Source organism: Equus asinus, chromosome X, assembly GCF_041296235.1.
Source record: "Equus asinus isolate D_3611 breed Donkey chromosome X, EquAss-T2T_v2, whole genome shotgun sequence".
Lineage (NCBI taxonomy): Eukaryota > Metazoa > Chordata > Mammalia > Perissodactyla > Equidae > Equus > Equus asinus.
In genome coordinates this window covers 102,692,922-102,717,887 of record NC_091820.1, presented here as the reverse complement: position 1 = coordinate 102,717,887, position 24,966 = coordinate 102,692,922, and the positions used below count along the sequence as shown (strand labels likewise).

Here is a 24,966-nt window from a genome sequence, read left to right as displayed (position 1 = left end):
GGGAACTTGTGCTAGAGATGAAAGAGCATCTTCAACATGGCAGCTCAGGTGCTTTCTTCGCTGGGAAAAGCTGGAAAGAGGCTGACAGGATGGCGACTTCAGGAGTTAATGCCTTTCCAGGTGATCAAATAAACAGGTTCAGTTAATCTTGTTAGAGACGCACCCAAAGAACAGTCATAGTTGTGAGACGCTGCTAGTCAAACTAGCTGGGCACAGGTGCAGTGTGTTAATGTGTTGGTATAGGGCATCTATGTATTCTCCCTAGGTTTTGGTTTTTGTTTTGCTTTTTCTCAGTTTTCAATATATTTATTGTAATTACTATATACTGGGTTTAAAGTTTGATTGTACAAGCTATTTCATGTTGATTAGATTGGTCTATCAATTTGAGGCAGATGAGACTTACAAGGGGCAGAGGGGTATATATATATTTCACATGATTATTCAGTCTTGCAGACTGGTAGCAAAAGATCCTTCTAGTTACTCTTAATCCCTTTTATTTTCTTAAAATGTTAACTTTTTAAAAGTTTTAATATTAAATTATATAGTTAATTATATTATAATATAACTCCTATAAAGTTTGATTTTTATTAACCAAATGCAACCATTCTTTAACATAGTATTTGAGCTTTCTCCTGTACGTTTTAAAGTTATTTGGAACATTTTAATTGTGTGTGAAAGGAAATAATGTTTTTATGAAAGCACTCCACCCCTTTACAAAAGTATCTTGGTGATGCAATATCTATGTAGAAATAGGATCCTTTAAAGTACAACAGGTTGTGCTTATCTGTTTAATCTAGGAACTTTTATAATTGTTTTCTGATTTAATGTCTAGTGGATACAGCTAGTCCTTTTCAGAAGGCAAATTATCGCTTTTTTTGGTATTTAAATTACCCTTAAGTGATGTGTGTCTTGAAAATGTTATTTCTTAAAGTAGTACATCGTTAATTATTGATTTTCAAATTGATATTTTTTATATTTACATAAAGTTCAATGTCAGGCATAGGTGAAGTTCATTTGTCCCTACTGCGTGTGTCAGCTTGGCAGATGCATGGATCCTTGCTTGGTTTAGTCCATTTTCTAAAACTTTTGAAAAAAAAAATATCTTGGCATTAATCAACTTCAGTTTATTAGTTTTTCTCTTTCATCCTGAAATTGATGTTGTGTCACATGCTTCTGGGGGAGATGGATTTCTTCTTTTCAATTCAGACTTTAATTAGTATGTAACCTGTGTTTACTTTGTGTAACTAGAGCTTAAAATATCACTAATGCTTTTTGTGTTTAATCTAACTATCTCAGTGTTTGAAGTAACTGGAATGAAATACTTAACATTAAACTTGACCTCAAAACAAAAAATAAAAGAAAATTGCATCTGATTTTTCACCAAAACTTCTAGGACTTACTAGATAACTGAGGGGCTTTTTTGGTTTTTCCCCTGTAAAATTGCCTTAGAATGTAGAATGTGGGACAGATCGGTGCTCAAAATTGTGGCCAGAATTTCTTCATACACAGTTTGTCACTTTTACTCATTTAGATTATGTCAGGATGACTAGGATCACAGACGATATAGCTAAAAGTATGGACTTTAAAATTAGATAGACCTGTGTCAAAATCCCTAGGTAACTGTGTTATCTTGGGCAAATTATTTATCTCTCTGAGACTGTTATGTCATCAGTAAAATGAGGGTACTACCTCAAAGGAGTTTTCTGAGGGATGAAATGAGATAATGTATCTAAAGGGCTGAGCACGGTGCCAAGCCCATAGTAAATGCTCACTCAATGGTTATTAATCTGATTCGCATATGAAAGGTTAACATCAACAGGAACAATAACCATCCCGTAACTGAAGATGACGCCCTGCCTTTTTCTGCCCGACATACAGATACATGACTTGATTTCAAGGTGGGGCCACTCAGAGTTCATGTCCTGCTAATGATGGGACAATAGTGTCACTCTTCATACATTGAAGGACAGCGCACCCTTCTGTTTTCTAAGCAAAATATTAAGCCAGGTCAGCAGCTGAGAATGAGGACGAAGGAGAAGCATTGGTGGTCTGATGAGAGAGAACAACGAATGAAAACCAGGAGAGGAAGCCAATGAATGGAACAGTGTAGTCCAGTGTGGTTTCTGCACAGCATTGAAGTCCTACTTGAGGGAGAAATCATGGATTTAACCGGGGCCATTCAGCACAGTCAGGGCTTTCTCCAGCCAAATTCAGCTGCATGGATACAGGTGTAGTTTAGGTGGAGAAGTGGGTTTAACCAGGTTGTGGTTTAGCTAAGTACAACAAAGCACGCGAGAGAGGCGAGTTGGGAGTGTATTTCAGGGACTGAAATTATTGTCCAGGAAATTTAAGCTGATAAGATGAAGGATTCTCCCAACAAGACCATGAAGTAAATAACACAAGCAGTACTGCTGTTTTACACATGATGCCACTGATACAGAGCTTTAAAGGGAGAGGTCATATAACTTGTTCAAAGTCACACTTAACAGCAGACACTGAGGTTAGAAACCAGATCTCCTAATTTAGTTTAGCCCACTTACCACCCAGGATATCAGACTTTCTCCTCTTTAGAGAACATTTTCCCTTAATACAATAGCAGGGTGTTTAATCTTGAGTTGCCAAATCTTCATGTGCATGCGTCTCTTATAGTATAGCTGCATTCTAGTAAAATTGACTCTGAAATAATTCAATTTTGCCATTGACTTAGGTCATAAAAGTAGAGCAGCACTTTACACAGAAAGCATGAAAGCGTCTGCTACACTACTTGCTGTTTTTCAGATACATCCTGTGCTGTTCTGCCCCTGTCCATTCGCTCATCTGTTCATTCTCTCTTATAGGACTGTCCTCACTTCTCAATCTTTGTCACTTCATTTGGAAAACATAGCCATCTTTCACGCCTACCTCCAATACCCTGTTTTTTTCTGAAACCTTTCTTGATGGTTCTACTTCCTCCCTCATCTCTTTCCCCTCCCAAACTGGGTTCAGTTTTCCCCCTCTTTTGAACACCCTTAGCATTTTGCTCTGGCTGCTATTATGGGATTTATCATATTCTACCTTATATATTTGGGAACGGATGTCCCTGCCCTCTACCATACATATGAACACATACGCACGTGCACACACACATAGAAAGGTTTGAGGGCATGTTATACTCATCTTTGTGTTAAGTGCTCAAAATTTACACGTAGTAGGTGTTCCAATCTTCTTTTTTTGAAATGAATTTATCAATAGACGTGAATGTAAGCCTGGAAAACCTTTGACATGGAAGGATTTTAAGATGATAGGCAAAACTGGGCAGAGGCTGGTAGCGTGCTTGAAAGAGCGCTGGGCTTGGGGCTGGGTCTCAGTTACAGCTTGCACTGTCACTCACTCACTTCTGTTTGAGAAGAGGGATCAGATATATAAGTGGTTCAAATATTTAGCTGAAATGGAGGTTCTGATGAGTCCCCTCAGGGCCTATCATAGCCTCCCCCACCAAAGCAGCTCTGCTTTTGGTCTTTTGCTTTTATCTATATTTGTGTTTTCAGGTCCAATTAAGATTTTATTCAAATGGGTGACTCCTGCCTCCCTCACCACCACCAGAGAGAATTTGAAAACCCCTTGACTAAATGATCTCTCCAATCTCTCCTCACTTGAATGTTCTTTGAGCTTTCCTACTATGTGCGGTGTGTGTGTGTATGTGTGTGTTTACATGTATGTGTCTTTATATTATGAGAATTAAGTAGAATACATTTTCCTACCTCCAAGGCTTAAGGCAAATATGTGTAAAAGATTAAGTATATGTAACAATATGAATGACTAAAACACATATAGTGCAGTTAATTCAACTAGATTATAAACCAAAAGCTGTCTTCTACTTCTTAAATATCTTCAGCCTCAAGTCTGACAGTTTTTCAATTGAGGGTGAGCTGGTGGCACTCACCCCTTAGGGGTGTTTTATCAATTTGAAGACTTTTTTTTTGTCTTCTAGTATTGTCCCTGAGAATTTATATGTTGAAATAAGTATTATTTTCTTTTGAATTAATTTCCTTTTGGTACTCCTTTATATTGCCAGTAAGGAATTATTTTTTAAAATTATGTATATAGGTAGGTTATCATCTGTGACTATCTTTTAAGGTTTATAAAGGAGTATTGCAAAATATTTATTATAAGAAAGAGGTGTTGGGTTTGATAGGGTTGAGAACTACTGGTTTCTGTTCTATACTTAGGTGCTTAGCTCTTTGGAAATGATGGTAATATAATCAAGGGTCAGGATGAGTGGTAGACATTTCAAGTGAGGTAGGAAATTAGAAAAAGGAAAGATTATTATGAATTTGGGTAGTCATGAAATGTCTGATGGAAGAGAGGCTTGTTAGATGGAATCTTGCATGTTGACGGCTAGGCACTATGATAAACACCTGACATAACTTATCTTGAAGAAGTGGCTGACCAGACTTGTCAGAGAGACTGAAAAAGCAATTTTTAGGTAGAGTAAATCATGGAATTTAAAGTTGGAAAGGCCCCAGAAAATCATCTAGGCCAGAAATTCTTAGTTCAGGGTTGGTGTCATCCTTTAGGGTCATGGATGGATTTCGGGGAACTCATGAATCCCCTGAAATTGTGTACACCATTTTGCATATATTTCTGAGGGGAATTGGGTTCATAGTTCTTTGGATTCTCAAAGGGGACCAGCACCTCTAAGAAGTTAAGGGTTGGTCTAGTCCGACCTGAAGCTCAGACGGATGGTTTTGCTCAAGCTTACAGATCCAGTTAGTGACAGAGATGGAGACTGAAACCCAGGTCATTGCACTTGTAGTTTCTTGCTCGTTTCACCACACTCAGTTGAAGACATGAACAAAAGCAGAGGCAGGATTAAGCCTCTTACAATTACACCATTTTATAGTAATTGGTGTAAAAACAAGCAGCTATTCTGAGATCAATGGTCTCTTTCCACAAGAGTTGCAGAAGGATGGGCTTCAATTTATCTCCTCAACGTGAACTATTATTTTAATTTTTATGGTTGAAATACACTGCCACTCACCAAAATGGCTTTATCAGCTGAAGGCAAGCTCCCTGAGACAGATTATTATCCCTGAGGTTGTTTCTGCAGTTCTTTTCTGGTCTGCAGTGGCCCCCAGTTTTCTGCCTGATCAAATCAAAACTACTTTGCCTGATTTGTCAGATCCTGTACTACTGTAGCCTGTTTAGCCAACGTGTACTCTACGCCCAAGTCAGGCTAGTGTCGTTATTATTGGTACTCCCTATTCTCCCACAATCCTTTTATTCCTACCTCTGTATCTTTCTTCATGTGGTTCCCTGCTTGGAATGTCCTCCCTTCTTTCTCCTTCATTTCCAGATCCCCAGCATAAGGTCCAGCTTGAGACTTATCTCCACAAAGCCTCCCCTAGTCACTCTTGGCCGTTTTGCACTGCCTCTGAACTCCTGTTGCATTTATTGCTTGTAGCACACACCATAGCACTCATGTACTTCTGCATGGCTTTTCACTGGAAATAATTCAGTGGTCACCTTGGGCGTGCGGTTCCAGAAAATCCAGGGTGGGACTCTGGACACCCTGCATCCCTGCTTCAGCCCGAGCAGTTCCACTTTAGTTGTATATATGGGCAATTTGCGTGAGTTTTTGTTTGAAGAAGTGGCTTGTCTCCACCTCTTCACCCAAAAAAGTTTGAAAAATGCTGGATCTATCTTGTGAGCTGATTGCCTCATAAATCTTAACTTGTAATGGGCAAGGGCCAGGACTTTAGACTTAATACTACTTAATACTACTGCTCCCAGGCAACTGGTGCAATTTCGAGCACAAAGTGAACACTTAGGAAATGATTTTATGATTCTATTGCTCCAGTTTTGGGGCTAGCAGATAGTGAATAGCATTACCTCAGAAATTTACCTTAATGAACAACTCAGAGTAATATTTCTGGGTTGATCTTTGAGAAATAAACCTAAATTGGTTGGGTTTTTTCCCTTTTGGATACAAAACCAGATCCTATTTCAAGCTGTCTGATTTACATGTACATATTTAAGAGAAACCTCATTATTGGCATTCCCTACTCTCCCAGAGTTCAGCCAAACTTAAATATCATATTCATGCATTCATGTAAGCATTAAAGCAGTGTTACTCAGTGGACTTACAGAGTGATGTGCAGAATACCAGTATACCTGAAAACCTAGAAAAACCCAAATTCAGAAGTTTATGGCAATGATGATTAAAAGTGGAAAATGCCAGTCTTTCATACCAGTTATTTCAGCTATCTGTATTGAATCAATTATATAAACTAATAAAGACCTGCATATTTAAATCAATGGTGCTATCAACTTGTTAATACTTTTTTGTTTTGTTTTTTTTTCCTGCTCTCTGCCTGGTTCATTGTCTTCACCTACAGGTATACTTAATTGTCGGCTTCCAAAGATTACTAACTTTTATCTGTATCATTAAAATTGAACTGCCTTGGCTATTCTGCTACTCTTACTGCTGCTTCCATTATTGCCTTCTTCAGCAAAATAAGGCTTTCCGAAGCCAAAGAATAACAAGAAATAAACACCATTTTAGAAGCCTTGCCACTATGAAACTTAAGCTAAATGTGCTCACCATTATTTTGCTGCCTATCCACTTGTTAATAACAATATATAGTGCCCTTATATTTATTCCATGGTATTTTCTTACCAACGCCAAGAAGAAAAACGCTATGGCAAAGAGAATAAAAGCTAAGCCCACTTCAGACAAACCTGGAAGTCCATATCGCTCTGTCACGCACTTCGACTCGCTAGCTGTCATAGACATCCCTGGAGCAGACACTCTGGATAAATTATTTGATCATGCTGTATCCAAGTTTGGGAAGAAGGACAGCCTTGGGACCAGGGAAATCCTAAGTGAAGAAAATGAAATGCAGCCAAATGGAAAGGTTTTTAAGAAGGTAAAGCATTGTTGTGCTTTTTATATTTTTTTAAAGGGGAAGGTACATTTTACTTTATCATAAATCAAGTTCATTTTAAATATGCTGGCATTCTGTTATAGGGCTGGGTGACTATTCTCAGATGGTGCTCAAACTTCTGCATATTCACTTAAGGGCAGTTTGAGGCCTACACTTTGAATGGTGTTTTAATTGCTTGTTGACTAAATATACTAATATTAGAGACTGTCTCACTTTAACAGTTGATTCTTGGGAATTATAAATGGATGAACTATCTCGAAGTGAACCAGAGAGTGAATAACTTTGGTAGTGGACTCACTGCATTGGGACTAAAACCAAAGAGCACTATTGCCATTTTCTGTGAGACCAGGGCCGAGTGGATGATTGCGGCGCAGACCTGCTTTAAGTACAACTTTCCTCGTAAGTGCTTTGTGGTTTTTGAGGGGGAGGGAGGGCTTTGCTTACATGTGAAATTGTCCTGAAATCCTCTAGTTTTCAAAGTAGGTGTTCTTTAGTCACTTGTGTGCCTAAATAATGTCCATAGAACGATATGTAATGTTGTAGTTAAAAGACATCTGATAACTCCTGTTAAAGATAGTAATTTCTAAGAGCTGGTGTGAGAATTGGCAGCTTAATGGATAGAATTTAGAATTTTACTTTTCAACTGGAAGTTAATCGTACCTGAAAGATTTGGGGTTTGGGGGTATTTTTTAGGAAGTAACACAAAAAATGATTAAAATGGGCCGGCCCGGTGGTACAGCGGTTATGTTCGCACATTCCACTTCTCTGTGGCCTGGGGTTCGCCAGTTCGGATCCCGGGTGCGGACACAGCACCGCTTGGCAAAAGCCATGCTGTGGTAGGCGTCCCACGTATAAAGTAGAGGAAGATGGGCACAGATGTTAGCTCAGGGCCAGTCTTCCTCAGCAAAAAGAGAAGGATTGGCAGCAGTTAGCTCAGGGCTAATCTTCCTTGAAAAAAAAATGATTAAAACAACAACAAAATCATTGCTTAGGATAATTGTAATTCATTGCTTCACTTCGAGGCTTCTTATTTGACTTATTTCATTTTACATGTGAAATAAGCCCATGACAGCTTGAACTGGCATTAGATATGTTGGCCAGAAAGTAAAATTGGGTGTATTTCTGACTCTTTAGCATTTGTTTTTGCCATTGTACAGGAAATGATTTTTAAAAATTAACAGTTCAGAACAGTGCCTGTCACGTACTAAGCACTCACTGCTTTGCTGAATGAAATAGACCATTGTAGGTGTAGTATAGCAATCAAGAGTTTGCATCTCAAACAACAAATGGATAATATGAAAATGCTCCCCTGTGAACCCTTTGCCCAACTTCAACAATCAACAGCTCGTAAAAAGTGGCTGTTCTTAACCTTGTTGCTCTTTTGGTTACCAGCCTAGAACTGAATTTCCAAGTCTGATCTAAGTTTAGCAATTGTCTTTTGATTCTAACTGATCTCGGTTTCAGTTTATATTTTCTTTGTCTGGTAGCTCCTAGAGAGTAGATCTTCTTGGCTCCTCCAGTTACGACTTGGAGGTCACCAATCAGCTTGGACATTGGACCCGCTAAAAAAGCTTCTTGGAAGGAGTAAGAACGTGATTCATGGCTGATCTGACTTGAGATCCTCAGAATTTGAGGATTACCAAGGTCCTGTCGGTTCTTTGGTGCTGTGACCAATGAAAGTGTGTGTCACAGGGGTGGCCTAGCTGAGACAGCTCTGGCCTGAATTGAGAGTTCAGCCGGAACCTATTGGCCTTGAGAATCTTAATTGACTAATTTTTGGCCAGTTGTGGCACTGCCAGTGTTTCTAGGTTTCTTCAGGTTTAGAAAGTTAGAATCCTGAGAATTTGTAAGAAAAATTTTGGGCTACCAGGAAGTTTGAGGCAAGGTTGAAGGGTAATAGCAGAGGCTATGAAATCCAATTATAAAATGTCTTTGCATCTGTGAGTGTACCTATCCTTTAAGACTGACTTAAATAATCTATCTAATGAATGGTTGCCATTTGACTTTTGTCTCTTTTTTATTATGTAGTTGTGACTTTATATGCCACACTTGGCAAAGATGCTGTAGTTCATGGGTTAAATGAATCTGAGGCTACCTATCTGATTACTAGTGTTGAACTTCTGGAAAGTAAACTTAAGGTAAATATGAAATTTTCTTTTTATTCGTGGTACTGTTATCTGCCAGGACAGGAAAATGTTCAATAATTGAGTTTATTGCAGGCCCCTATATAATAGCTGGATTTTCTTTCTGCTCAATAGGATGCGTTGTTAGATGTCAGTTGTGTTAAACATATCATTTATGTGGACAACAAGACTATCAATAAAGCAGAATACCCTGAAGGATTTGAGATTCACAGCATGCAATCAGTGGAAGAGTTGGGATCCAAGCCAGAAAACTGTAAGTAGGGCAGTTAAAACAAATTGATTCATCTATTCAAGGGTTGTTATTTCAGTAGGTTAGGAAAAGAAGTGATGTGAGGGAAGACTTTGACGTTCTTTGATTTAAAAAAGTTTAAAAATGTTTGAAAACTATCAAGACCATATATGATTAAGGTTTTCCCTCGCTTTCTCTTCTCTTTTAAAATTCACTAAATAGTAGAGATGTACTCAGTGGCTCAGACTTGATGGCAGTTGCTGCCAGATTTTCTTTTTTCAGGTAACCTACTATAACCTTCTAATTTGGACCTCACAGAAGGAAAAGATCTCAGGCCTTCCATTCAGTAAACTATTTTTTTTAATGCTAAATACTAGTGATCTTAATGATGTCTCAGAGGATGCAAAGCTGTTTGCCAAGATTCATGCTAGAATTTATTCTACCACTGAGGTGGTAGTTGGTATTTCATTTGAAACAAGTAAATGTGCCTTGTAGCAAAATGTCTGTTGGTCATCAGGACAGGTATTTATTCCATTTAAATAATTTTTTTCTCATGTTTAATGTGAAGGTCACAATATTCTACTAGATGAGGAAGATTTCATCTTGGCAGGAGGAGATGTAGCTTGAAGCTCTGTTTAGCTTCTGAATGTTTGACCATTAGAGACTGAACACATGTTGCAATAACAGGGGTAGATTATAGCTCTCTACCCTGTGTGAGAATGGCGAAGAGGCTGAAATTTTACCCTACTTGCAAGCAAACAAGTGAGCCTGCCACAGTTTCTTGGAGACACAAGACTCCTGGTTCAGAGGTGAAGGATAGTCTTTTACTCACAACAATGGCCCTAGCCAGAGTATGAGCATTTGTGTTGCTTCCCTACACCCCAGTTTCTACAGGGCAATGCAAAGAGGCTTAGATGACACCTGCACACAGTGCGTTGCTGAGTTTAGGGAATCTGAATCTTTCTTAATGGTCAATAAGCATGCCTGCCCTTTGCCCTGGAGAGAGAGATGATCTTTATTGTACTGCACAGTAAGCATGCCTGCTACATTATCTTTGTCTTCCAAGGCTGTTGACTGTGCAAACAACCTTGAAAAGATAGTCCAGAACAAAGTCAGTCCCTCTGTTCACAAGATGTGCAAAAACTTGAGACTCATGCAAAATTGTCTTTCAACACCAGGTTGACCCTGCAAGATTGGGGTAAACTTGACTAGGAAGTCCTGATCGATAGGGATCTTTTTCCAATTCTGCTGGTTCACCGAAGGATGCAAAACTGTGGGAGTGTTGGTCCTCATAATTTTGTGTGAGCAATAGCTTGGTAGACCACATATCTCACCTAGTTCCACTCGTCTCTACACTGGATAAGACACATATATTTTTTGTGATACTTTCCCTTTGTAGACAATTGTTACGAAGTGAATTGTTACACCGGATGCTTAGACTGAAAAGAGCTTAACATAGTCTACTGCTGCTGCTGATTTAGTCATCAGAGGAAGGATGCAGTTCCTATTTGCTTGGTGTATAAACTTGTGACAATAGATATCTTTAAGGAACATTAGTATTATCCAATTTAAGCATAACTTTATCTTTGGTTATTTCAGTGGTAAATCACACTGTTTAAAACTTCTATTTTAACTGCCATATAAAAATGTAATTCATTTTTGTAAACTGATTTTTTAAAAAAACAGTTTATTTTGTAGAGCAATTTTAGATTCACAGCAAAATTGCGGGGAAGGTATGGAGATTTCCCATATACCCACTGCCCCTATGCACACACTGCCTCCCCCACTATCAACATCCCCCACCAGAGTGGTCCCTTTGTTACAATTGATGAACCTACACTGACACATCATAATCACTCAAAGTGTGTAGTTAACATTAGGAATCACTGTTGGTTTGTACATTCTATGAGTTTGGACAAATGTGTGATGACACGTATTCACCATTATAGTATCGTCTGGAATATAAACTGATTTTTTGAAATCCAACAATCTTGTTAAACTTTTATTCAATTCTGATAATATATCTGTGGATTCTATCCATTTTGGTATATTCTGGGAAGGAAAGGAGGTTACTAGGTTAGCACGGTGACGCTGTCTTGAAGTGGAAGCCCCAGTGTGCTGTTTAAAACTTAGTGTGTTAGAATTTTAGAGTTGAAGCCACCTTAATGATCAAGTCAACAACAACCACAATAATAACAAAGGGACACAAGGAAACTCAGGAGGTGCTGGATATGTCTGTTTACCCTGATCGTGGTGATGGTATCACAGCTGTTTGCATATGTTCAAATCATCAAATTGTATACATTAAATATGAGTAGTTTTTTTGTATGTCAATTATATCTCAATAAAGCTATTTAAGAAAACATAGGAACGGTTTGTATACACATTATCTCTTGTAAGTAGCACTGTTGTCTGTCCTACCGAGATGAGATAAATTAACAGCAAGAAGCAAATTTATGTCACATTAAAAATTTTAAATATTGACATACACAGTGTTTGTTTAGAGCACATATAGGCACTTAATAAATGGGGCGTTGTAATTTCACTCAACTGTTTGTTTAGTTAGTATTGTGAAATGACAAACAAGTTATGTCTGTAGTAGCAATTGTCTATTAATAGGCTAGAAGATACTTTCAAGTAACAACATTTGCAGTTTTTCTACTTCTTTTCTTGTTCCCTATGTATGACTGTTCTAATTATATTTATTGAAATGTAATTTGTTGTCTGTTTAATCTAAAAACTTTAAGCTCATATGTTACGTCTTTTTCATTTAGTTTTTCCAGTAATTCATTTTTACTTTATTTTACAAAAGCATCCATCCATAAATTAATAGGGGAAAAAAAGGTCCTCACAACAGATAGTTCGAGAAGCATTGCCTCTAGCCCACAGGTTGTCTGTTTCTCTAAATAAAGTTGGATTGGAACACAGTCACACCTGTTTGTTTAGCAGTTGTCTCTGGCTCCTTTCACTCTGCAACAGCAAAGTTGGGTAATTTTGGCAGAGACCATATATCTCTCAAAGCCTAAAGGATTTACTCTCTGCAAAATATCTTTGCAAAAAAATGTCTGCCAACCCCTGCTCAAGATGGCTGAGTATAGTCTAATGGTAAGACCTCTCTATTTTCCTCCCCCAATCATTCCGTGAGCCAAGACAGCACTGGGGCTCAGGGCCTTTAAGATCAAACTTTCCTACCTTCAGACAGTGGGCTAGAAGAAGTGAAGTCTAGATACCATTTAGGTATTACCTTTGATAGGGAATGAAAGGTATGTAAACCCCTCTACATGGTCTCTGTCTCTTGGTATCCTAAAATTTATGTCTAATTTTGACTAAAAAGAATCAAAGTATGCTCTGATGCAGATAGGGGAAGAAGCACTAAATCTGGAAGACCCCAAAGAATCCTCAAGCCAGATACATAACAAGTATTCCAAGTGCAAGGAGTGAGAGCGAGAGAGAGAGAGAGAGAGAGAGAGAGAGAGTGTGTGGGTAGCAGAGAGAGGGAGAGGAAGGATGTTTTGCTATAATTTTATCTAACTGTACTCTGAAAAAAGTGATTTCCTATGTCGATTTCAGGACAGTCAAAACAGTAGAAAAGGTAATTTTGGTTTGATGTCCTTTGGATTTTACTTGCTACTTGGAATCTAATCTTAAAATAATATGTTCGTGTATAATGGTTATCTAATTCAATGTCCATGATTGAATTATTTTAAAATAAAATGATTTTGTAAAAACTTTGCAAAAATCAAGTCCAGTGGTTTTCGATCAGGGGTGTGTATGAGAGTCACTTGTGGAGCCTTTGATCCATCCCAGACATAGAGAATCAGAGATTTCAGAACTAGGATCCAGACACAGTATTTTATTTAAGCTCTGCAGGTGATTCTCATGCTCACCAGTGGTCAAGAACCACAATCTAGTCCAACTGACTCATTTTAGAGAGGAGAACACTGAGGCCTGAGAGGCTTACACACGATCCTCTCATCTTCCTGATTTTCCAACGTCCTGGAAATCCTCCCACAATACTGCTCTGTGTACAACACTGTGGAGACGCACGAGCAGACAGGGATTAGGCTACACATCCAGAAAACGGGCCAAATTGAGTTTGAAATTCTGACTGCATTTAACTAGAATTTTATAACTGCTTTTCTTTTGATTATCAATAGACCATTTGTTTTCAGTCGTCTATCATTATGCAAAAATCTGAATATCATCTCTTTGTTTAGCAATTTAACTTTCAGACTGAGGAAAATGTGCTTTTTCATTCATTTAGCGAGCGTTCCTCCAAATAGACCAGCGCCTTCGGACATGGCTATCGTCATGTACACCAGTGGCTCCACTGGCCGCCCCAAGGGAGTGATGATGCATCACAGCAATTTGATAGCTGGCATGACAGGCCAGTGTGAGAGAATTCCCGGGCTGGGGTAAGAGGAGATTATTCAACTTTCTTCTTAGAAATTAGAACATGCTTGCCATTCTCTAAACTCAATCTATATTAAAATGATAAGGTTATTCACATTTGTAATTTACATTGCCTTTTTAAGAATGACTAAAATGTTTCTCTGATTTTGTTTTAGACCAAAGGACACATACATTGGCTACTTGCCTTTGGCTCACGTACTAGAATTGACCGCAGAGATATCTTGCTTTACCTATGGCTGTAGGATTGGATATTCTTCTCCACTTACTCTCTCTGACCAGGTGACAAGCTTTTCAGTATATTGGCATGATCATATAAAGTTACAGTGTTTGGCTGAGAACGTGTTACTAAAACATGAGATATTTTAATTCAGCTAAAAGTTTTTCCTTGACTTCAAAATGTAGCTGTAGTAAATAACCTTGTGGATTTGTTAGCATTGATTTATCTACGTATTTTCACATTATTTTGGCATTAATAATTACTTTTATCTTATATTTCTCTATTAGGTTTTTATTTTGCAGAGCTAGGATAGAGAATAGAGAATATAAATACACTGAGCCTTTTTGATATGGTATCCACAAACATTGGTGGGTTTTTTGGGAGATGTGGCGGTACAATTTTGGCCCAGTTTTGCTGTGAGTTTTCTTTAGAGCTGTGCCGTCCAATACAGTAGCTACTAGCCATGTATTGAAATTCGGATTAATTAAAATTAAATAAGAAAAATTCTGTTTTTCAGTTGCTCTAGTCACATTTCCAGTTCTCAGTAGCTACGTGTGACTAGTGGCTACCATATTAGACAACACAGATACCAAACATTTCCATCATTGCAGGAAGTTCTATTGCATAGCACTGCAGCATGTCCAAAGGCAGCCCTCAGCTTTCCACCGAGTCAGGGTTCAGTCCCTTCTCCCTGTTCTTCATAGCAGGAAGCCCAACAATGGGTAGGGTAACTCATGTATTTTAAGCCCATTCAAAATTGCACATCTAATACGTACCGTCGACAGTTCTGTTTAAATTCTTCTTTGGAATGGTTGTTATAGAAAAGCTTCAGCCAGAGGTTGGGAAAAAAGAGCTTCTAAGGCAGCTGTGGGGTTGAGAATGCTCAAAGAAACTGAGTCTAGGTAGGAATGACTTCACTCTCTGTGTGGCTTCTGCCACGCCGATCACTGGAGGGCCAGCTGTTATTTTTCAGAACCCCACGCGATCCTACCTTTTATTTGAGAGGCTTGATGGAGCATGCATTTGGTAAAAAGATGTGCCCTTGGTGCTTATAGTTAGAAATTGTAATACTTTTTCTGTTTTTATAGAACTATCATTTTAGAGAGAGGTTAGGTAGGTTGTATAATATTAAGATAAAAATGTTAAGTAGATATTTTTGGATTTATTTGAGATTCCAACCATCTTTTGTTTTGGGGTATATAACTTAAAGTTCACAAAGCTCAAGTATACTGGTTGACGAAATTTGATAAACACATGCATGTATAGACTTCTATGATCATCATCTGGATCAAGAAAAAAGGAACATTTCCTGTACCCCAGAATGTCCTGTGTGTCCCTTTATCGTCCCCAAGGATAATCCAACCAGCTTTTTAAGTGGCTTTTCTATGAGAAAATATTTTGTGTTCTAGTCAGCTATCTACCTGTACTTGCAGGAGCACAACCTGTTTGTCAGATGGAGAGCTGCTGTATTTAACCATACCACTCAGCTAAAAGTTGATATTTAAAATCTGCTAGCATAGTAATGCAGAGAATAAGTAAACTGTCAAATAAACTAATAAACAGGACTTGCTCTAGTAAAGTCAAAATAGACCTATGAATAAGACTGAGGCTTAAATTATAGAACAATTTTTAGAAAAATCTGCGATGATTACATTTTGATGCAATGTACTGGGTTTTTCTTATGTTTAGAGATGTTCTCAACATGTGAAAAATCTTTCAGTGAGCTTTGAGTGTGATTTTTTTCGCCTCTTGGGGAAGTTCAGCAGCCACAGACTGGCAATGCTTGCTTTCACTGCCTTTCTGAAAACAATAGCCTCAGTGTGCGGAAGGGGCAGTTGGAGTCTCTTGCTGGTCTGACTTTATTCGTGCCGTCTCTTAGGCCAAGTAGTACATTAGAAGCCTGTTACAAAACTGTCAGGGACATTCACACCTACCTTTTTAATAAACTTTATTATAAAAAGAGTCTCGATCTGAGTAGGAATCCAAACCCCAGGAATTTCCCTCATATAAGAAATCAGAAAAAGGGGGGAAAAACCAGGGGCACCACACTGGAAGTCAGCAGATGATACCGATGTTGTCATAACTAGAGTTAGTGTGATCATAATAAAGACAAGAACTGAAATATTAGTAAGAATAATAAAGAAAGCAAGTAAGGGCTCCTTGTGGCTGCTGCTACCCTGGAACCACTTTCTATAGCAAAACGTGGTCAGCAGCACGTGGAGGGCAGCTCCGACTTGAAGGACATAGGAGCCCATCTTTCTCTCTGCAGAGCAGCCCTCCCCGGTGTGCAGTGTGCATGTGCAGGTGTAGGTTTCCACTTGCAAATGTGCACACACATGCACATACATAAAGCACAAGGAGTTATTTTATTTCCTTTATCCATCTTTAAAAAAAGTAGAATAAAAGCAATTGAGTTCTCCCAGCAGAATCTTCTCTGTGACATTGCTGGTGGTTCTGGTGGATCACACTGCTTCTTAAGGCTGAGTTTCTTCTTGCCTGTGTTAGCCAAGGCTAGCACGTGATACATCTGAACTTACAGACTAATGAACTGCATTGTAGCAGATTCTTATTTTTATCTACCTTTTTCAGTGAGCGACTTTATCAATTTTTCTACCTACTGGTCTGACATGTGAAATCCCGAGTAGCACTTATGTATATAAGAAAGAAAGGAAGAAGAAATATATACACGTTTATGTATATATGTGCGTATCCCCACATGGTCACCTGGCAGTGTCTTCAGTGTTCTATCAATCCAAATGTTATCCAGTTAGTATTTCTATGTGATGTTAATTGACAGTCATAGTGGTGACTTTGAGGTGTGCCTTTGGCTTTTGGCTAATCAGCAAAAGTTAAAATTATCTTGAGTTTTGTTTCACTGTTCAATCTACCTTCGTTGAGGATTTTCTTTCTTTTTTTTTTAATGGATGGTCTGTGCTATGTTTGATATGTTATTAATAAGAATGCTCAATTTACCAAAATATCCCATTCTCCTTTATTCTCCTTTATTCTGGATCAGAGTTTCTCCTCTAAGGAAGGCTTAAATGTGCTGGAAGAAACATTCTTTAGGGCAAAGCACTAAAGCAGTTACCCTTCAGACTTATAGGCTATGATAGTTGTAACAGATAGCAGAGCAGTAGATCACATTCCACGTGTAAATTTCTGTCTTTGTTATTGTTAATTGACTTATAGCAATTTTTGCTAAGTTTGGTTTCCCTGATCCTATTTACTTTTTTTTACAAAATGTAGTCCAGCAAAATTAAAAAAGGAAGCAAAGGAGACTGCACTGTACTGAAGCCTACACTCATGGCCGCTGTTCCGGTGAGTACAGAGTATAAATGTCATTAACTGCGTGGCCTTGGACTTTTTAAAAACTAATGCTCTTAGATATTTGTGTCCATTTTAAAATAATTTTATTGTGGCCAGCCCGTGGCCAAGTGATTGAGTTCGCGTGCTCCACTTTGGCAGCTCAGGGTTGCACTGGTTCAGATCCTGGGTGCGGACATGGCACTGCTCATCAAGCCACGCTGAGGTGGCGTCCCACACGCCACAACTAGAAGGACCCACAACTAAGATATGCAACTATGTACTGGGGGCCTTTGGGGAGAAGAGGAAGAAGGAAAAAAAAAGATTGGTAACAGATGTTAGCTCAGGGCCAATCTTAAAAAAAAAAAAATTTACTTTGATGAAATTATGGCCAATGTGTTCCTTCAAGCCTTAGATAAGTGTTGAGAAAGATGAAATGGCAGATTTCTGAAATGTGTGCCTATTAGTGTTTGCTGATACTTGAAAATTAGATGATAAAAGTCATCTAGTTCAGGGGCTGGCCCTGTGGCCAAGTGGTTAAGTTTACGTGCTCGGCTTCAGTGGCCCAGGGTTTCGCCGGTTTGGATCCTGGGTGTGGACCTAGTACCACTCATCAAGCCCTGCTGAGGTGGCATCCCACATAGCACAACCTGAAGGACCCACAACCAGAATATATAACTATGTACTGGTGGGATTTGGGGAGAAAGAAAGAGGGGGAAAAAAAGAAGATTGGCAACAGATGGTAGCTCAGGTGCCAATCTTAAAAAAAATTAAAAAAGAAAATCACCTAGTTCAAATTACTTAATGCAAGAATTGGTCATAATATTTTAAAGGTAGAATATCCTGTAAAGATCATTTTGTTTAATCACTGAATTTAAAAAATGAGGACACCTAGGCTATCATCCTAGAGAGCTGAGCCAGCCTATCCAGGGTTTTGGAGCTGGTTAGTGACAGAGCTGAGTCTAGAATCCAAGCCTCCTGACTCTCTTATGGTGATTAAGAAAACTGTCATTTGAGAGAGCTCCCAAAGGAAAAAAGGCTTAATTCTAGGTATTCAAAACCCTTTTGTGAAATACTGTCTTTTACAAAAACAAGATGTTACATTTTATACCCTTGTAATGATACATTCTAAAATATTTAGTGCCATGTTTTAAACTTGTATAGTCAAATATATTCTAGCACTTTCAGGCTTCAGAAACCCCAGCGGGAGTGTATATCACTACTGCTTGTATTATGACCAGACTTCGAATCTTATCCCAGTATCTTTCACAGAATTCTTTTTGCACATGGAAAGTCTGAGATTAGATAATGAAGTATTCACTTCACATTTTTCTGAGAATTGCAGATGGAAGATGCTCTGTGGTTACTTTTAGCTTCTAATTACAAAATTACCAAATAACCAAAGAATTAGACTAAGTCAGAGTAGCCTTTGCCTTTTTATTTAGGGGTGCTATAGAATTCAGCAAGTTTGCAAACTGAAAAGAGAGGCTTCTGATGGAAAGCATAATAAAATGATGCTAATAATAGGTAGCATAGTACAGATATACCCCAGAGATATTGTGGGTTCAGTTCCAGACCACTGCAATAAAGCGAATCTTGCCATAAAGCAAGTCACAGGAATTTTTTGGTTTCTCAGTGCATATAAAAGTTAGGTTTACACTATAGTGTAGTCTATTAAATGTGCAATAGAATAGCATTATGTCTAAAAAAAAATGTGTATACCTCAATTAAAAAATGTTTTACTGCTGAAAAATGTTACCCATCATCTGAGCCTTCATTGAGTCATAATCTTTTTGCTGGTGGAGGGTCTTGCCTCGATGCTGATGGCTGCTGGTTGCTGAAGGTTGGGGTGGCTGTGGCAATTTCTTAAAATAAGACAGCAATGAAGTCAGCTGCATTGATTGACTCTTCCTTTCATCAATGATTTCTCTGGAGTATGTGATACTGTTTGATAGCATTTTACCCACAATAGGACTTCCTTTGAAATTGGAGTCAAGCCTCTCAAACTCTTCCACTGCTTTATCAACTAAGTTTATGTAATATTCTAAATCCTTTGTCATCATTTCAACAATCTTCACAACATCTTCACCAGGAGTAGATTCCATCTCAAGAAACCACTTTCTTTGCTCGTCCATAAAAAGCAGCTCCTCATCCATTAAAGTTTTATCATGAGATTGCAGGAATTCAGTCACAACTTCGGGCTCCACTTCTAATTCTAGTTCTCTTGCTGTTTCCACCACATCTGCAGTTACTTCCTCCACTGAAGTCTTGAGCCCCTCAAAGTCATCCATGAGGGTTGGAATCAACTTCTTTGAAACTCCTGTGAATGTTGATATTTTGACCTTTTCCTATGCATCATGAATGTTCTTTTACTGGGAAAGATTCACTCTGAGCTAACATCTGTTGCCAATCTTCCTTTTTTTTTCCCTTCCCAAAGCCCCAGTACATAGTTGTATATTCTAGTTGTAAGTCTTTCTAGTTCTTCTATGTGAGCTGCCACCACAGCATGGCTACTGACAGACAAGTGGTGTGGTTCCGTGCCTGGGAACCAAACCCAGGCCGCCGAAGTGGAGCGCTCTGAACTTTAACCGCTAGGCCACCAGGGCTGGCTCACAAATGTTCTTAGTGGCATCTAGAGTGGTGAGTATTTTCCAAAAGATTTTCAATTTACTTTGCCCAGATCCATCAGAGGAATCAGTATCTGTGGCAGCTACAGACTTATGAAATGTGTTTCTTAAATAGTAAGACTTCAAACTCAAAACGATTCCTTGATCCACGGACTGCAGAATGTGTGTTGTGTTCAGTTCAAGTTTCAAGCAGGCATGAAAACAGCATTAATTTCATTGTACATCTCCATCAGAGCTCTTGGGTGACCAGGTGCATTGTCAATGAGCAGTGATAGTTTGAAATAAATTTTTTTTCCTGAGGAGTAAGTCTCAACAATAGGCTTAAAATATTCAGTAAACAATGTTGTAAACAGATGTGCTGTCATCCAGGCTTTCTTGTTCCATTTATAAAGCACAGGTAGAGTAGATTTAGCATAAATTCTTAAGGACCCTAGGATTTTTGGAGTGGTAAATGAGCATTGGCTTCAACTTAAAGTCACCAGCTGCCTGACAAGAGTCAGCCTGTCCTTTGAAGCTTTGAAGCCAGGCATTGGCTTCTCCTCTCTAGCTATGAAAGTCCTGGATAGCATCTTCTTCCAATATATGACTGTTTGTCTGCATTGAAAATCTGTTGTTTAGTGTAGCTGTCTTCATTAATGATCTGAGCTGGATCTTCGGGATGACCTGCTGCAGCTTCTGCATCAGCACTTGCTGCTTCACCTTGCACTTTTGTGTTATGGACGCGGCTTCTTTCCTAAAATCTCATGAACCAACCTCTGTTAGCTTCAAACTTTTCTTCTGAAGCTTCCTCACCTCTCTTAGTCTTCACAGACTTGACAAGAGTTAGGGCCTTGCTCTGGATTAGGCTTTGGCTTAAGGGAATGTCGTGGCTGGTTTGATCTTCTATCCAGACCCCTAAAACTTTCTCCATGTCAGCAATAAGGCTGTTTCACTTTCTCATCATTCATGTGTTCACTAGAATAGCACTTTTAATTTCCTTCAATTACGTTTCCTTTGCATTCACAATGCCTTCCTCACTAGGCTTAATCATTTCTAGCTTTTGATTTAAAGTGAGAGATGTGCAACTCTTCCTTTTACTGAAACACTTGGAAGCCATTGTAGGGTTATTAATTGATCTAATTTCAATATTGTTATGTGTCAGGGAATAGGGAGGCCTCAGGAGAGGGAGAGAGATGGAGGAACAGCCAGTTGGTAGAACAGTCTGAACACATGCAACATTTATTGGTTAAGTTTGCCATCTTAAATGGGCTTGGTTTGTGGCATCCCAAAACAATTGTAATAGTGACATCAAAGATGACTGATCACAGAGGCCGGCCCAGTGATGTTGTGGTTAAGTTCCTGCACTCCTCTTCTGGAGCCTGGAGTTCACAGGTTCGGATCCTGGGCATGGACCTGGCACCACTTGTCAAGCCATGCGGTGGCAGCATCCCACATAAAATAGAGGAGGATTAGCACAGATGTTAGCTCAGCGACAATATTCCTCAAGCAAAAAGAGGAAGATTGGCAACAGATGTTAGCTCAGGGCCAATCTTCCTCACACACACACACCCCCCCAAAAAGGTGACTGATCACAGGTCATTACAACAAATATAACAATAATGAGAAAGTTTGAAATATTGGGAGAATTACCAAAATGTGACACAGAGATAGGAAATGAGCAAATGCTGTTGGAAAAATGGTGCCAATAGACTTGCTCAATGCAGGGTTGCCACAAACCTTCAATTTGTAAGAAATACAATATCTGCGGAGTGCAGTAAAGCAAAGCACAGTAAAACGAGGTATGCCTGTACTTACTATGTTCCAGGCACTGTGCTAAGTGCTTTAGGATGGATTATCTCACTTATTCCTTCCCAAGAATCTTCTAGGTGGGTCCTGTTATCCCTATTTTATAAAGAAAAAAGCTTGCCCAAGGTCACACAGCCCATAGGTGCTGGAGTCAAAGCTTGAACTCTACCTCTCTGATACCAGCCTTGTTAACCACTGTGGCTGTCTTTTTAGGATTGTTTTTGTTGTTTTGTTCGGAGAATCAACATGTTGGCTTTATTACCCAGTGTACAGGAGTCGCTAGTAAACTGTATCAGAGCACATAGTTAGGGAGGGGGAAAGGTCCAGGAGTCTAGGAAGTAATGTCTGAATTTGGGCCTGAAGGATAAAAAGGAGTTAGCTGATCTGCTGTGTATCCTCTAATTGTCCATTGTCCATTCTTCTTTACTTTGTGTCTTGGAAGGCTAACTTCTGTGGATGAATTACCAGGGTTTGTTTGCCTTTTGGTTTCTGGTTGAGTTCAGCCAATTGTTGGCACTCATGAGATCAGAGGACGGGAAGAGAGAGAGAGGTCTGCATACTTACTGCCTTTGCTCCTTCCCTGCTGGCCTGCGATTTTTTTTTTTTTTTGGCAGTTGTCAGGCACTCATTGGACAGTCTCTTTCCCGTTGGCTGTAAGCAGATCTTTCCCATGGCTACAGTTCTCAATCCAGGTTCCAATAACACTTCTCTCCTCTTACTTCTTCAGGCCTAGGGATAGTAAATGATCTCCCATGTCACTAGTCCATTGATGCTTCCCCCAGCCTTGTTGGTTTCCTTAGCTCCTCCCATTCCTCTGTAAATAGGCCTTTAAAAAAACCTTTTTATTGGCAATTGCTTTTGCCAGATTCTATTTTCTGAGTTTGTTCTTTTCTGGAGTCAGTATAAAAGATCCATTTAGTATTGTAATACTCACAGTGTGAGAATTCACAATAAATCACTACTTATAAGCAGTGAGTCAATTGAACATCATGTAATATTAGGTTGCAATAAATGGTGACTTAATGTGCTAGCAATAAATCCTGCCAACTTGTCGTAACTGTATTGTGTTTCTTACTCATTGAGGCCTGTCTGTGCCTGTGGTTGAGATCTAGTGTTGGAAGGAGCACTGAAAGTGGTTCTTACACATCTGTCTCACTCTCATGCTTTTTTGTCCACTCAACATCCCATACACTTTTTTAAGAGGGATAGTTATAGGGTGTTAAAGCCCTTTTAGGAAACTTTTGGGGTTCCTCAGTCACAGATCAAGACAAATATTTCAGTTATATGATAGTGATTCCTTTTGTGGAAGTGGAGAAAACAACATTGGACCATGCTTGAATGCAGTAGTGGCCTTCCTCTCCTCCCCCCAGCTTTATTGAGATATAATTGACATATAACATTGTGTAAGTTCAAGATGTACAACATGATGATTTGATATATGTATGTATTATGAAATGATTACCACAATAAGATTAGTTACATCCATCACCTCACATGGTCACCGTTTATGTATGTGTGTGTGGTGAGAACATTTAAGATCTACTTCTGTAGCAACTTCCAAGTATATAATATAGTCTTGTTAACTATAGTCACCATGCTGTACATTAGTTCCCCAGAACTTATTCATCTTCCAACTGGAAGTTTCTACTCTTTGACCAACATCTCCCCATTCCCCCACCCGCCCCAGCCCTTGGCAACCACCAGTCTACTCGCTGTTGCTATGAGTTTGGCTTTTTTAGGTTCTACATATACATGAGATCATACAGTGTTTGTCTTTCTCTGTCTGACTTAGCTCACTTAGCATGATGCAAGGGATGGTTCTGCTGTCCTCGTTTGTCAATGGCTCTATTCGAATATCGAAAGAGCCGTCCATGAAGTTTTTCATTGTAGCGCAACTGAATTTACTTTAATTGCTATTTTAAATATTTAAAACTAGGTATTTGTAAATAGGTGTGCTTATGCAATAATTCTTGTTAATTTGTGCTAAATAATTTCAAGAAAACATCATTTAATGATAGTCTGGGTTTTTTGTTTTGTTTTCTGTTTTGGGTATATTAGCTTGGGAGTCAGTTTATCCCAAAGCTCATCCTACTTCTGGATTTTCAAAGAGCTTTGAGCAAAAATCCTATTCTTTTTTGTTATCTTAGCTTCTATTAAAATGGATAGAAATGCCTAAATTACAGTGACATAAGAATCTTAAGAAGCTGTAACGCTTTCTGCCATGCTGTATGGAGTCACAAGGTAGATAAAGAGAAAAAAATCAGGATTAGATTCAACACAGTTGGGTATTTCGATACTGTTTGAGAGTAGGTGAATGTATTTGAAAGAAAATAATAAAAAAAAAATTGTCTTGGGGCCGGCCCCATGGCCAAGTGGTTAAGTTTGCACACTGCGCTTCAGCAGCCCAGGGTTTCACCGGTTTGGATCCTGGGCGTGCACCTAGTGTTGGTCATCAAGCCATGCTGAGGCGGTGTCCCATATAGCACAACTAGAAGGACCTGCAACTAGTATATACAACTATGCACTAGGGGCTTTGGGGAGAAGAGGAAAAAAAAAAGATTGGCAACAGATGTTACCACAAGTGCCAATCTAAAAAAAAAATTATCTTTCTGTGAGAGGTGAATGCATTATTTACCCCCCTGATTAACATTGTTTAAAATTTTAGATAGGCTTAGTGTATAGAACTGCAGAAACCCCTATACTTGTGCTTAGTCTTTTTGAAATAGTGAACAAGTCAAGTTAGTGAAGTGAATAATATGATAAAGTAAATATGTGCATTACACTAAAGACTTTTACCTAAGATGTTGTCAATAAGGTATCTTCAACTAAAGACTGTCTCAGTGTTGGTGTAAATTTTTTCAGATTATTGAATGTTTTGCTTACCTTTTAGGAAATCATGGATAGAATTTACAAGAATGTTATGAGCAAAGTTCAAGAGATGAACTATATTCAGAAAACTCTATTCAAGATAGGGTATGATTACAAGTTGGAACAGATCAAAAAGGGATATGACGCACCACTTTGCAATCTGTAAGTAAATTTTACAGACTCTGTAGTTTGAGCCTGTAAATCTTTTCAGATTTTTACATCTGGAAGATGAGTAAGTACATGGTAAGTTAATTTACTTTGAGCATCACCACCAGGATCATAAGGTTGGTTTTTCTCTTTTGTTCCCCTCTAAGCCTCATTGCTTATCCATCAAGCAGAGGACGCTGAACTCCGATCTTGGCAGTTTAACAAATTTTAATAATTGAGTAAATATTTAATATTTAATTATAAAATTTGGTCTCATGAAAAACTAAAGTAGACTTTTGAGTCAAGA

At 38.7% G+C, this 24,966-nt stretch overlaps 1 protein-coding gene across 6 annotated transcripts in view; it reads left to right on the top strand.

Annotated features, from left to right (window-relative positions):
* ACSL4 (acyl-CoA synthetase long chain family member 4) overlaps positions 1–24,966 on the top strand; it is an 89,767-nt gene that overhangs the window by 40,649 nt on the left and 24,152 nt on the right. For 2 of the 6 annotated variants that reach the window (XM_014854611.3, XM_044763263.2), the window contains exons 3-10: positions 6,672–6,908; positions 7,148–7,325; positions 8,955–9,064; positions 9,185–9,323; positions 13,564–13,714; positions 13,868–13,991; positions 17,176–17,247; positions 24,535–24,674. In XM_014854611.3, coding sequence (XP_014710097.2) covers positions 6,681–6,908; positions 7,148–7,325; positions 8,955–9,064; positions 9,185–9,323; positions 13,564–13,714; positions 13,868–13,991; positions 17,176–17,247; positions 24,535–24,674 — 1,142 coding nt within the window. In that variant the 5' untranslated portion in view covers positions 6,672–6,680. Of the gene's footprint in view, positions 1–102; positions 121–6,377; positions 6,909–7,147; positions 7,326–8,954; positions 9,065–9,184; positions 9,324–13,563; positions 13,715–13,867; positions 13,992–17,175; positions 17,248–24,534; positions 24,675–24,966 lie in introns of those variants that run through there. The other 4 variants (XM_044763260.2, XM_014854609.3, XM_014854608.3 and 1 more) reach the window with 4 other exon arrangements.